Source organism: Haemaphysalis longicornis, unplaced genomic scaffold, assembly GCF_048455015.1.
Source record: "Haemaphysalis longicornis isolate Haplotype H1 unplaced genomic scaffold, Haemaphysalis longicornis Haplotype H1 scaffold_3, whole genome shotgun sequence".
In the NCBI taxonomy this organism is placed as follows: domain Eukaryota; kingdom Metazoa; phylum Arthropoda; class Arachnida; order Ixodida; family Ixodidae; genus Haemaphysalis; species Haemaphysalis longicornis.
In genome coordinates this window covers 43,487,292-43,499,658 of record NW_027526335.1, presented here as the reverse complement: position 1 = coordinate 43,499,658, position 12,367 = coordinate 43,487,292, and the positions used below count along the sequence as shown (strand labels likewise).

General features: G+C 48.0%; 1 protein-coding gene across 1 annotated transcript in view; it reads left to right on the top strand.

The window, feature by feature from the left end:
• LOC144174348 (P protein-like) overlaps positions 1-12,367 on the top strand; it is a 358,011-nt gene that overhangs the window by 239,234 nt on the left and 106,410 nt on the right. The window contains exon 7 of the mRNA XM_077702998.1: positions 368-691. Coding sequence (XP_077559124.1) covers positions 368-691 — 324 coding nt within the window. The remainder of the gene's footprint in view (positions 1-367; positions 692-12,367) is intronic.

Below are 12,367 nucleotides of genomic sequence, written 5' to 3'. Positions count from 1 at the left end.
TTGACCCTTACGGTCTCCCTCTTGATATGGCTCGCCCCAGTATCCTGAATCCTTCCTCCACCCGAACTTCCAGTGGAGGAGATCTTTGAGATCGATTTCCCCATCCATAAGCAATGCGGAATAAATTGAGTGGAGGAGGGACTCGGAATACGGCCATCAGTCTTCCAACAAAAATGAAGTGGATTCGTCATCCCTTTCCTAAACGATGTCTTGCCTAATCGCCCTCGCGGCGGGGTCGGATTGAGGAATAGTGCGTATTTGCGTGCGCACCGTCCCGTTCTACATTCTCTCGCCAACCCGTTCGAAAGATGGGCTGTAACGCTGACAGTTTCGTCTCCCTGCCCCTCTCTCTGTGCCCCTCGTGCAGGGCATCAACTTCACCTCGTTCACGGCGCACATGGCCCCGGGCGCCCTGCTGTGCCTCGTGGGCGCCTACCTGCTGCTGCGGCTGCGCGACCCCAAGAGCCTGCGGCCGCACGAGCCTCCCGAGCTGCTGGAGCTGCAGCGCGAGCTGGACATCTGGCGCAAGGCGTTCCGCTCGCTGTCCGAGTACTCGCGCGACGAGAAGCACGTCAAGGACATCCTCGAGCGCAAGGTCAAGCGCCTCGAGAGAATGCGCTCGCGCAAGGTGGCCGAGCTGCGATGCACCGAGGAGGGATTTCGACAGAACTTGCAGCTGCTATCCGACAAGGTACTGCACTGCGCATGCGCGAGCCTCTCTCGCACACGCCGTGATGGAGGGCCTGGGGTCTTCGACATGCACCCAAATTTGGGCATGCAGGCATTTTAATGCAATGAGCATTGTTGGCATTCTTGAGGGACTGGAGAGAAGTTGGGGTGTTGCGAGGGGGAGGGGGGGCGGGGGGTGGGGGAGGAAGCGTAGGAAGTAAGCAAAAAAGAAGGAAAGGAGGGGGGGTGGTGAAGGGAACACTGCATGCTGGAGCTCAAGTGACGGCTACCTTTCATTGTCACGTAGGATAACCTCGCAGATTAGGCAACCATCTCCACTATATTGAATACTAAGCTAACCGCATTCACGTAGGTAAACGACTCCCGAAAAAATGAAGTCTGTGGCATTTTTTATTTCCCACTTCAACCAGAAAGACAGCTTCGGCGGCCAAGAATCTAACCCGCGACCTTGTTTTGAGTAACCAAACACCTTGTTTACTACTGATCCACCATCGTATGTTTAGCAGTTGTATAAAATAACCACTAAAGCATGGTGGTGATGCTGTACTAGGAAAGCCAGGAAAATTATTGTTATAGGGCCTTAGGACACCAAAGGAGCCACTGGCCCGGAAAAATGTCAACATAATTCTAATTCAGAAGGTGAGTGACGCAAAAGAGTTTAAGAACTAACCAGACCACTTGTGGTTGTATACAAGTTGTTTACAAGCCAGGGGGGACGCCTCACATTTCAAACAACCGAGAGAACAGGCTGGATATCGGAAAAGCTGATCATCAATTGATAGCCTTCACCCTGTTAATGAATTAATCCGCGGAGTAAAATAAATCACCGCGGAGTAAAATAAATCACTTTAGATTACTAAGAGGCTTTTAGCATAGTAGCAACCGCTACACTGATGGAAGCATTGCGGGAATAGACAGAAAGGGAAATGTCCGTAATGCTGTTTGAGCGCATACCTATTTGCACGATTCTAACGCGCACATTTTTTCGCTAAAAGTAGCTTCCTAATTTGTATGCGCGTTACAATCAGGCTCAAAACCAAAGTCGGCGTCAAAGCGGTCAGCAGCATTGCTCTGGACATGAACTCCCCCCAAAATCCAACTCAATCAAATCCAAAACATTCCATTAGCGTCACGTGAGTAGATTTTGGTGCACCCATTCCTTATTGGGCATACACTGTTTAAAAAAAGAGTCGTGGCACTTACTAACAGAACACTAACCAATTACTTTTCACAGTATATACTAGGTACTTAGTGCTTTTACTAACTGACCATGCCTAGTAAAAAACTACGCCTGACAATGTGGATCGGCTGAGCGTCCGTTCGACATAAACTATACACACAGTAAGCACGCACATATCACACTTCGACAACAAATCAATTGAGCAGGAAAACCAACGCGATGCCCGAAGAGAGCGAGTATAACTTAGTTGCATTCAAAATACATTTGATCTTGGTTTTATAGCTAGTAGCGGAAAGTCCTCCGATAGACAGTGGGCTTGTCACAAAAATAAAATATTTTAGCGATAATTTCATAATTTGCCTTTTAATATGAGAATATACAAGTCAGCATGTGTATTTGCAAAAACGTTGTAATCGTGATTTAGAGTAGGAAAAATGCTGTAGTTTCTATGTTCAATAATTCGTAAAATTTTGTTACTACCACTCAATGTTAGTATCAAACAAGCAGCAGTTACTAAGTTCACGGTCTAGATTAGTAGCGATAGCATTTAGGTTGCATACTTAGTGGTAGGACCTATGTATAGTTGTGGGGGTAGTAAAGTTCGTAAAGAGTTAGTAAGTGCTACCTGTTACTACCTTTTTACTAGCATTTTTGTTAAGAGTGTACCTTAGCATGCTGTTGCGCGTGCTGCTGCAATGAGCACCTCGTTTAAAGTCGGTATGACTCCCATTTGGAACCACTGTGAACCGATCAGCATCACGCACACTGGGCCTCCCGGAGACATGAGTGCGCGATTGACGTAAACAAACCAGAGCCACGTTTTCATGCAAAGCATCACCGGTGCTGCGTACGAACGTATTCGAAAGCTAGAAGGCTTCCAGGTAACATTTATAAATTAGCAGCGAATGAGTCAACGGGCTCCTCCAGTTTTATTGCCAGCAGGAGCTGGATAAACAAGTGTATGGAGCCCAATAAATATTTGCGGCTACAGCTGCGTGCGTCAGATAAAATGCCTTCTATCAGGAACGTTGTGTCATGTCTTGTAGTTCTGCGCGATAGAATCGGCGTCAGAATATTATTATTATTATTACTATTTTCAAAATTTTCCTACCCGAAGTTGCCTGCGCGTTACAATCTGGGGCGCGTTAGAATCATGCACCTGCGGTCTGCAATGAACGTATGGGCACAATAACGCTATAATGGTTGGGTAGTTCCTATTAAGGAGGGCATCAGAGAAGGGGACATGATCTCGACGGAATTATGTGCAGCATGTTTAGTGGGGTTAGTTAGAAAGTTTTATAGGAAAATGTCAGCGATACGATTAAATGGAGAATATTTGAGCCACTGAATATTTGCGGACGATCACGTATTGTTCAGTGACCCGGGAGAACACTTGCTAAAGAACGCCCTGAACTGTTAAAAAGGTTAGAAACTGTAATGGTAAATAGTAATCAAGCCTTGTCCAACTCCTGTGTCGCTACAGTTGGCTTAACTGAGTTCACTTTTACACTACACTTACGATTGTTATTATTATTTATCACTGTTATTAATATATTATTCTTCATATTGCCGTCATCATCATCATTGGTACTTCTATTTTTGGGGAAGGGCGTCTATGTATATCCGCCCACGAGCCTTGTCGCCTCTTTCTTATGTGTTATCATTTATTTACCTCTATATATTTCTCCAGCTTTTGCACCTTCAGGAACGGCAGTAAGTTACGTGGCCGCCAGTGGCAATGCTGCCAGCATTTTCTGCTTTTCGCGGCTTAGTCAGACAGACAGACAATGAATGTCCTGAGGAGCACTGCTGCCGTTCAGGGCGTCAGCGCTGCGGGCTGCTCCCACGTGGGGACGGGGAGGCCGAGCCTCACCGCCGCGTCGTGGGCCCTCTGGACGGCCCTTAGCTGGTGCATTAGATCAGGGCTCTCCAAGTCGGAGCGCCATTCTTCCTCGGTTATGCGTTGAGGGCCCCGAAGTGAGGGACACCGCCAGAGCATATGATCTAAATTGCTACGTTCGCCACAATCCGGGCAGTCCGGTTCGAAAGTGTCCGTGTAGAAGCTGAGAGTGGATAGAGTAGGATAAGACCTGGTCTGCAACATTCTGAGTGTGGCTGCCTGCGGCCTGGAGAGTTTCTCGTGCGGAAGAGGAAACGTTCGCGGCTTAGTGAAAAAAAAAAAAAATCTCACTCGGCGTAAACTTCCGGGCGCGCAGCACTACCATTGTTGTTCCTCATTGATAACTGTCAACGCCCTCGTTCGAAGGCGCGACAAAGCCGTCATGGGGAACGTCGAGATCTGTAAGCCACATATGTTTGTGTTCCCTGGGTTTTCTCTTGTCTTCTCCTTCTTTGTCACCTTTGCTGGAGATTGGGAACGACGGATTGGCACAATACGTGTCAAGAGCGAATGCGATCCAACGGAAGTCGTTACCGCAACGAGGAACCCCGAAGCGAGCTCATCTCGCAGCAAAGGGAGCCCGCCCAATTGTCCGGAACGCTAGTTTACACCTTACTAGCGCTGCTGTAAGCCATAGGCATTTCTTTTTAAGCCTTGCCACTTTGTGCACCTTCTGCACATGTTCTCTCTCTCTCTTTCTCTCTCTCTCTCTACCTAAAATTGCTGAAATTGCCTAAAATTGCTGAATTGCTGAACTGCGGGTGTTCGTTTTCCAAAAAAATTAGCTCGCCATTACGATACACCCTAATGCGATATTTGTGCGCAGCAGCAGTGCGCTGTGGCAGCACTCGTGGGTTTTCTTGACGGCAGCGATGATGAGTTTCTGCGTCGGCGGCGCGAAGTGCGTCTCAGGAAAGGACCGCGAACTGCCTCTTAAGCGAACGCACATCATAGTCACGCGCACGCCCCCCTCACGTTTTCACAAAGCGTTGCGCCATCAGCGCCTCGCGCGGGCACAGTATACTGCCCCCTCCTCAACCCCACCGCACACTTCGGGAGAACGCTGGCTCGCGCCGCCACGGCGAACCGCCCTCCCCTCCCGATTTCGCGGCACTCTCTTCCGTTGCTTTCTTTCATCGTTCGCTTTTTCTTTCACTCGCCGGTCCTGCCATTGTTCACTCGGTTACGCCGATAAGGCGGCTCAGCCTAGAGACGGCCGCGAAAGGGCTGCGCCCTAAAACATAAATACCTGTATAACACCTTATGTATTCCTACAAAATGCTAATTTCAGAACCCCCTTTACAATCGGCTTCGCTGCGATACTCAACTGCTATACTCAAATGCACCAGGAGGGCACTTTTTCTATGGGCACGTGAAGCAGTCTTGTATCAAAGTATGGTGGCTTTAGGGCCTTATGTCAGACACCTCTATAATACCCCATGTATAAAACGGGGTTCACCGAGCTTCTTTATATTCGGCTTCACTATATTACAGACATGCATTGCTGAGCATATTTTTTTTCAGAGTCAGTATAATCGGCTTTATACGAAAACATAGCGGACCTGTAGAGCCTTTTATAATTACGATTTCCTTATTCGACAAACGTTTGACACATCAAGTGTCACAGCCAGACAGGCGGGTTTCCTCGTTGGGTGCTGATAGAGAGTTTCTTGCAGGATTACCATGCAGCAATGGAACACACCGGACTTTTAGAATCCCCGTCTGTATATTCAAGATCCTCTTTTCCAGCGCCGTCTTCTGTACGGGCTGTCTCGACCCCAGCCGACTTTGATTTGTAGACTGGGGTTGGGAGTGGCCTTCATGCAAGCATACTCCTTCCTCATCTGGATGGCCAGCAGCGCCCACTGTGACGCCTGTGAGGCGGAAGAGACTATACAGCATGCGATGTGTCGCTGCCCCGTATACTCGTCGGAGAGAAGAATGCTTGCCACCGCGCTCAGCCTATTTACAGCAGAGGCTATCCTAAGTTATCGGTCCCTACCATCGGCTTCACAGAAGGCGGCGAAAGCCCTTCTACGTTTCCTGAGCAAAACGAATTTGCAGGAAAGGCGGTAGTGCCCAAAACGGGACTAGAGAGTGCGCCTTCCCACTCCTATACCTTCCTCTACTCCCGCCCTCGCTGTTATCCCCTGAACCCCATTCCCCCAATGCAGGGTAGCAAACCGGGCTCAACACCTGGTTAACCTTCCGGGCTTTCCGTCCTTTCTTCTTCCTTCCTTCTCGTTGTGTACGTGCTTGTAGAAAAAAAACAGGGTAGAACTTTTATTTGCGCCTTGACTTTCGCGAATGCGTGGCACTGGTCTGATGAATTCCGAAACTGCAGCATATTAAGCTGTCGATTGAATCCAAGATAATTCACACGACACAACTCGCTTGTCCTTGTTGTGTTGTCGCTTGCACTCTTAGCCGTGTCCTACCAACAAGCCCAAACCAGCACTCCCAAGAAAATTGTTGTGCCCCTGAATATTCATCCAAAGGCGAATATTCGAAGATGTCTGGCATAAAGTTCTCGGACCGCACACGTGAAATACTAACAACTGCTGTTAGATTAGTATCCGAAATTTCGAATTTTCGCCTCCTCTGCCCCCCCCCCCCCCCTACCTTACTTCATTTGCGTATAGGCGCGCGTTAGTTGCAAATTTAAACGGCGCTCATTCTGCCTTCTTCATCGTGTCTCGTAAGCCCAGTTTACCACTCTCAATGGATAAGCCAACATCGCTCCTTTTTAATTCTAGGTTTTACGCAGCTATCCCTTACGTTCACATCCGCTGACCCTCTTTCGAATTTGGAATGAACAAATACAGTTGAAAGTCGATTTTCCGAAACCCGATTTTTCCAATTTACCGATTTAACGAACAAATTCGGATTCTCCCCCGCAGTCGCCCATCGACTCAATGCTTTTATGATCTCGAAATAACGAAACAACCTTCGCCGCCAAACTCGATTTAACGAAGCATTCCGGGAAGATCGTGGAGGGCCACGAGGCCCTTGATCGTTGTAAACTATTTCCGGCATGCTGGCTTCCACACTTCTACTTCCGAGGCTGCATCGGGCTCCACAAGACCGCAACACGAGCAGGAATATGCATCGCCCAGTTGTTGGGAGGAGCTTCGTCGGCATGACGAGGTGGCCGCAGATCAGAACTTCGACGACTTCGTGAACGCCGGCGCAGACACATACTTTGACACAACAGAAGTTCTTGACGGCTAGTAGACAGTGCAGCTTGTTTCCAACGCAGAAGAGGAGTCTGAAGATGCGAACGATCCGGATACCGTCGAAGCTCCCGTGCCCACACCAAGCGAAGTGACGGGCGCCGTCGACCTTCTGAGGCGGTACTTTAGGGCAGTGCTCCCGCTGCTCACAAAACGCGCGTAGGCGAAAATTACAAGCTTTGTTAGTTGGCATTAAATTTGTCGTTCTTTTCATTTTACGAAGTTCCGGATTTAACGAAATAATTCGCTGGTCCCGGTGGCTTCGTTAAACCGAGACTCAACAGTAATACGTAATTTCCTTTCACGTTTACACATGCAAAGATTGTTTTGCTTTGTTCTCCTTTGCGTTGCTGTGAGTATCCTGCCACCCAAAAAAATTGTTACTTGCGCGAAAATATCACTACGTGCGGAGCATTTTCTGTCTGTCTTTTATTACGTCCTTATTTTTTCTTCTGCAGCTTAATTGCAATCAGAGGATTAGGTGATAAAACAGGTTGGGCAGAGGTGTAACATGGCCGAAGGCAGCAACCTTGTTTCCTGTTCATTTTAATGCGAAATGATTGAGTGGTGCACTGAGCGAAAAAGCCGGCATGGGCGTCGACGTCTGTAACAGTGAAACGGCTCCTCGGCCATGTGTCTTTGAAGCGTTTCTGCGCGCGAGGTATTCCGTACGACGCGCTGAAACGTCGCAGAAGAGAAAGGTGGCTGTCGATTCCACTACAGCGCAGTTGAAGTCAGGAGCGGAATGCAGCCAAGCGAGGGAGCGCCCAGGCGACGAAATACACCACCGTCGTAAACTCTCCCAACACATGGCGACAGGACAAAGATCGAAGCCATTCGAGATCGCAAGTCAGAAGAGGACCGTGACGCTAAGTGCCTTAAGTAGAGAGAGGGGAGAAAAAATCTCGGGCCATCCCCACAAATGTGAAACCTGGGGAGGGGCGTTGCATGCAGTGTATAAGCGTATTCTTGGTGCCTTGGCGTTTTTGCCAAATGAGATGAAACCGTGGGGGGTAGAGGTATACAGCTTTGCTGTAAAATTATCTCGTCTTTGGAGCACGAAGCTCTCTAGCGCGAGGCGTAAACTAGTGTCCCGGTGTTTTCTTGGTACGCGTTACAAAACGTTCTAGCGCGAGGAGTAAACGAGTAACACGGTGTGTTTTTTTAAGTACGCGTTACGTTTTAGCGCGAGGCGTAAACGAGTGTCCCGGTGTTTTAGTACCCCGATTACATGAGACGACCATTACGACGACGACAGGAGACGCTGACAGCCCGAGCCTCTAAGGGGCTTTGGCCCTGAAACGAACGAAACGAGGACGAAGCCCTTCGAGAAGGCGGGGCGGAACCAAAGTGTCTCGGGCATTCAATAGGACATTAATGATTTTGCATCCAAAACGTTTAAGACATGCTTACGGTGTTTTCGGTTGTTTTCGCGAGGACATGGAAAGTGATCGTATATATGTTAAGTTATTCCACCAAAATATAAAATCCCGTTTTAGTGAAGGCACTTCGATTTTCGATTCACATTGAATCTTGAAATTATATTTAAAACTCGGTGTCCTATTGTGATAAGGTCCTCCACCATACAACTATAATTTCCCGGGCTCTCTTCGTATAGCCTATAGCTATCGAAGAGAGCCTATCTGTGGCTCTGTTTACAGCTGTCGCAGGCCCCTCGGAGACAACGTGACGTGTACCATCCGAGGCGGCCTCCCGTACCGCGAAGCCCTGGGACATGGCGCGCGCTTTCTTTAGACACGCTTTTGCGCGAGCACTTCCCGGAATCGCGCGCTGTCTACATGCGGTCGGCGGCCATCCAAGAAAGCAGTCATGCGACGAACAATCGCAACCGTCTTGCGTTTATTATTAACCGGCTACGCCGGGTTTTCCGAGCATTCTATTGACCCTGCCTTCCGTCCGACGTCGTCCAGCTCAACATCTCTCCCTATAGCGGTGTTGCGTTCCCTCCACACACCTTGGATGCCGTATAAACGCGCGTATAAGCATCCGCTATACAGATGACGCGCATGCCTCTTTCTAGCGAAAAATACTCGAAAGGAACAAATATAAGGAAAGCTGGCTGAGCTTGGCTTGACCAAGACGTCGTCTGCATGAAATGCCACGCCACATTATCGGAAGACCCCTCGTCGCTTTTGACAGGTGCACGAAATCGCGCTGTTGCTATAGGAGTTCAGAGCTTGAGACTTTTGTAATGCCGAAAAAGAACACGATTACACGTTCCCGTCCCATCAGCTTTAGCTCCAAGATCGTAAAATTTTTTTTGCAAGTTATGCGCGGGGAAGTATGGTATACGCACCTACTTTGCTCTCTGCGCACGTGCTGTCTTCTGGTGGTTGTGGGAGCGCTATCTTTTTATATCTGACCTTCCAAGATCCAAGTGCGTCCTTTCGTCTCGGAGGGCTTATCTTTTCGCCGTATCTCTTCTGGTAGGCGCATCATGTATTTTCTCCTGACAGGAAAACAATGCTGAATGCCTAAAACAGTGGTGCAATTCTGTTTTTCTTTTGTCTTCACCGTACAGGCCGAAGTGACCATTCTTTGTGCTTCACTGGCGTTTGCGCCCACTAGGGCTTTATCTGGCGAAAGTTCGTATTGCACACTGCGGGAGAAACAGCGACTGTGGAGCACGAAAACAGTCTTTCCCTAGAAGTGTCTCACTGGGACTCTGTTAAAGCCTCACACGAACAGAACCCCCAGCCGTGGCTCAGTGTTGCTAAAGCGTCGTGCTGCAGCTCAGCTCAAGGACGCGGGTTCGAACGCCCGTGTCCCGGATTTCGGCGCACGTTGATCCCTGTGTGGTCTGAACTAATCCGGAGCCCTCCACTACTGCGCGCGCCTGATAGTTCAGGAGTAGCGTCGGCGCGTCAGATGGCCAAAATTTGAAGAGCGAAAAATTTACCATCCTTTTTGAGAGAAAGAGGAGCGAAAGTTAATAGTGCGTCCAAAATTCGCGGAAAGTGCGTCCAATCGATCGTCAAACCCTCGAAGACCGAAATCGCGAACTTAGAACGAACCCATGCGACGATTTTTCGCGCACTGAGTAAACGCATCTACGAGCGATCTAAATGTATACCGATACGTGGTTTGTGAGATAAAGGTACACCGTTGCACTCGTCCCTCATGATCGATGCGTGTATTGTCTTATCTAGAACCGTTTCTTTTTCGCTATGTTCAGGTAACCATTTTGGCACAATGGAAACCCGGTTTCACGCACGGGTCGTGTGTTCGGAGATCTTATCAGAGCTTTTCAGTTCACCAACCTGTCTATGAGAAAACGCATTAGTTTTTTGACACAGCGGTCCCACTAAGAAAACCTTCGCTTTAAAAACCTTCGAACGCGTGTTTAGTAACAACCTTGGTATGTATGCACCACGCAAACAGTTTTTACGGACGCGTGAAAGAATCGCAATACTTTTGGATATGCTATTAATGCGTAGCATTCTTTGCCGAGTACCCCCACAGCCAGGACCGTGTAACGCCCTGCATTTCCACAAAAATGCAGATATCGCGGAAGTTCCTCCCGTAATCGCTAAAATGGCGTAACTGGTCCCGCGAAATTTTGAAAAACTAAAAAATAAGGAAAATATAAAAATATTATGCGAAATGGCAAAACGTGTCACGCCCAGCATTTCAACAAGAATGCAGATTTCGCGAAAGTTCCAAATGAAATCGTTAAAATAACGCAGATGGAGATAATTTGTCGGACTAAATTTCGAAAACGAAAAAATAAGAAAAATAATAAAAATTACGGAAAATGGCTAACCGTGTAACGCCCTGCGTTTCCACAATATTGCAGATTTCCCGAATGTTCCACTTCTAATCGTTATAATAGCGTAAATAGATATAATTGGGCGGACAGGATGTAGACAAACGAAATAATCTGGCTGAAAAAAAACTCACAGTCAGGACAAGCGGAATAAGAATGCCCCGCATTAATAGATAATTCTCTGAATTTCTGCAGAATTTTTTATGCTAATTCCTCGGCAAGCGACAAAAAATGCAAATGGCGCCACATTTAACGACTGCGTACTTGTATCAGCAGAGTTGTAGCTGTATCAGTTCGCGTATGTACGTAATGTGATGCGTTGCCTACTGTTAAATTTCGTATATCCGTATCTAGTTGTGGCATTCAAACTTGAAATGTCTCCACAGCGATTTTTTTTTTCAGGCGCCTGCTGGAGTTTACCGGCGCTGCGCGGTTTAAACCGGCAAAACACAATTCTATGGTGTGTTTTCTTTTTTGTGTGCGTTTGGCGCCAATTGGGATATCGTGAGGCAGAATTTCTTTATTTTTTTATGCGCTAACCTCGCCTTTCTTGTGCGCCGTTGTTAATCAGGGTTTTTATTTCTTCGCGCAAAAACCGATCCGACATGAATTTTTAATTTAAAGACTGATTTTTGTTTATGTACCTGTGTTTTGCTGTCAGTGCGTCAAGGCTGTCAAGGCTGCGAAAGGCTGTCAGTGCGTCACAGAACGTTGATGAGTATAAACCGAGCCATCAGTGCAGGCAGTGGTTTAGAAAAATGTCGCCTACATGTACTTCGCCTTCTGTCTCGATATTGTGGAGGCACATAGATAGTGTGAGTGGTTTTTGTTTTGTTTTGTTTTGCTTTGTAAGAGGGGGTGGGGTGCACGAAAAGCGCAGATGAATACTTGGTCTGAACACTTAAAAACCTCAGATTCCTAGCCCAAGAATTTTTCGCCGGAACCCCCCGTGGCGGCTCAGTGGCTATGTGCTGCTGAGCCTAGTGACGCGGGTCTGATCCCGGCCGCGGTGGCTGCTTCTCTGATGGAGGCGAAAGCGAAAATGCCTGTGTGCCGAGATTTCGGCGCTGGTTGAAAATCCCCAAGTAGTCTAAATTAATCCGGAGCCGTCCACTACGGGACACCTCATCGCGCGGGTGCAGCTTCGGCTCGTTAAACCCAAAAAATCCGCAAAATTCTGAAAAACCTGTGGTCGATTCCTCTTTCATAGGAATCGGTAAAACACGAAAGTGAAATGTGCAGCGAAATCTGCAGCTGAGCATAACTTGCGAGTTGGCGGCTGTCTTGTGGGTGTGCTTCGCGAGCGACGTCCTGATGGCTGGTCGCTTCGGCAAAGGTGTACTGGCGTCGTTTTTGAGACGGATATGACGTCAGTGAAATCTCGGTGAATCTCAGCATAAAAAACTTTCGTGTTAAAATATAAAACCCGAAACCAAACAACCCTAAGTATAAGGTACTCTTTAGTACTAAAGGTTGCTTCCCCGCACGAAGACCCTCTGTGCAGGGGTGCACCCTTTACAGGCCGCTTGCTTAGTTGTACTGGCGTCACTTCCGTGACGGATATGACGTCAGTGAAA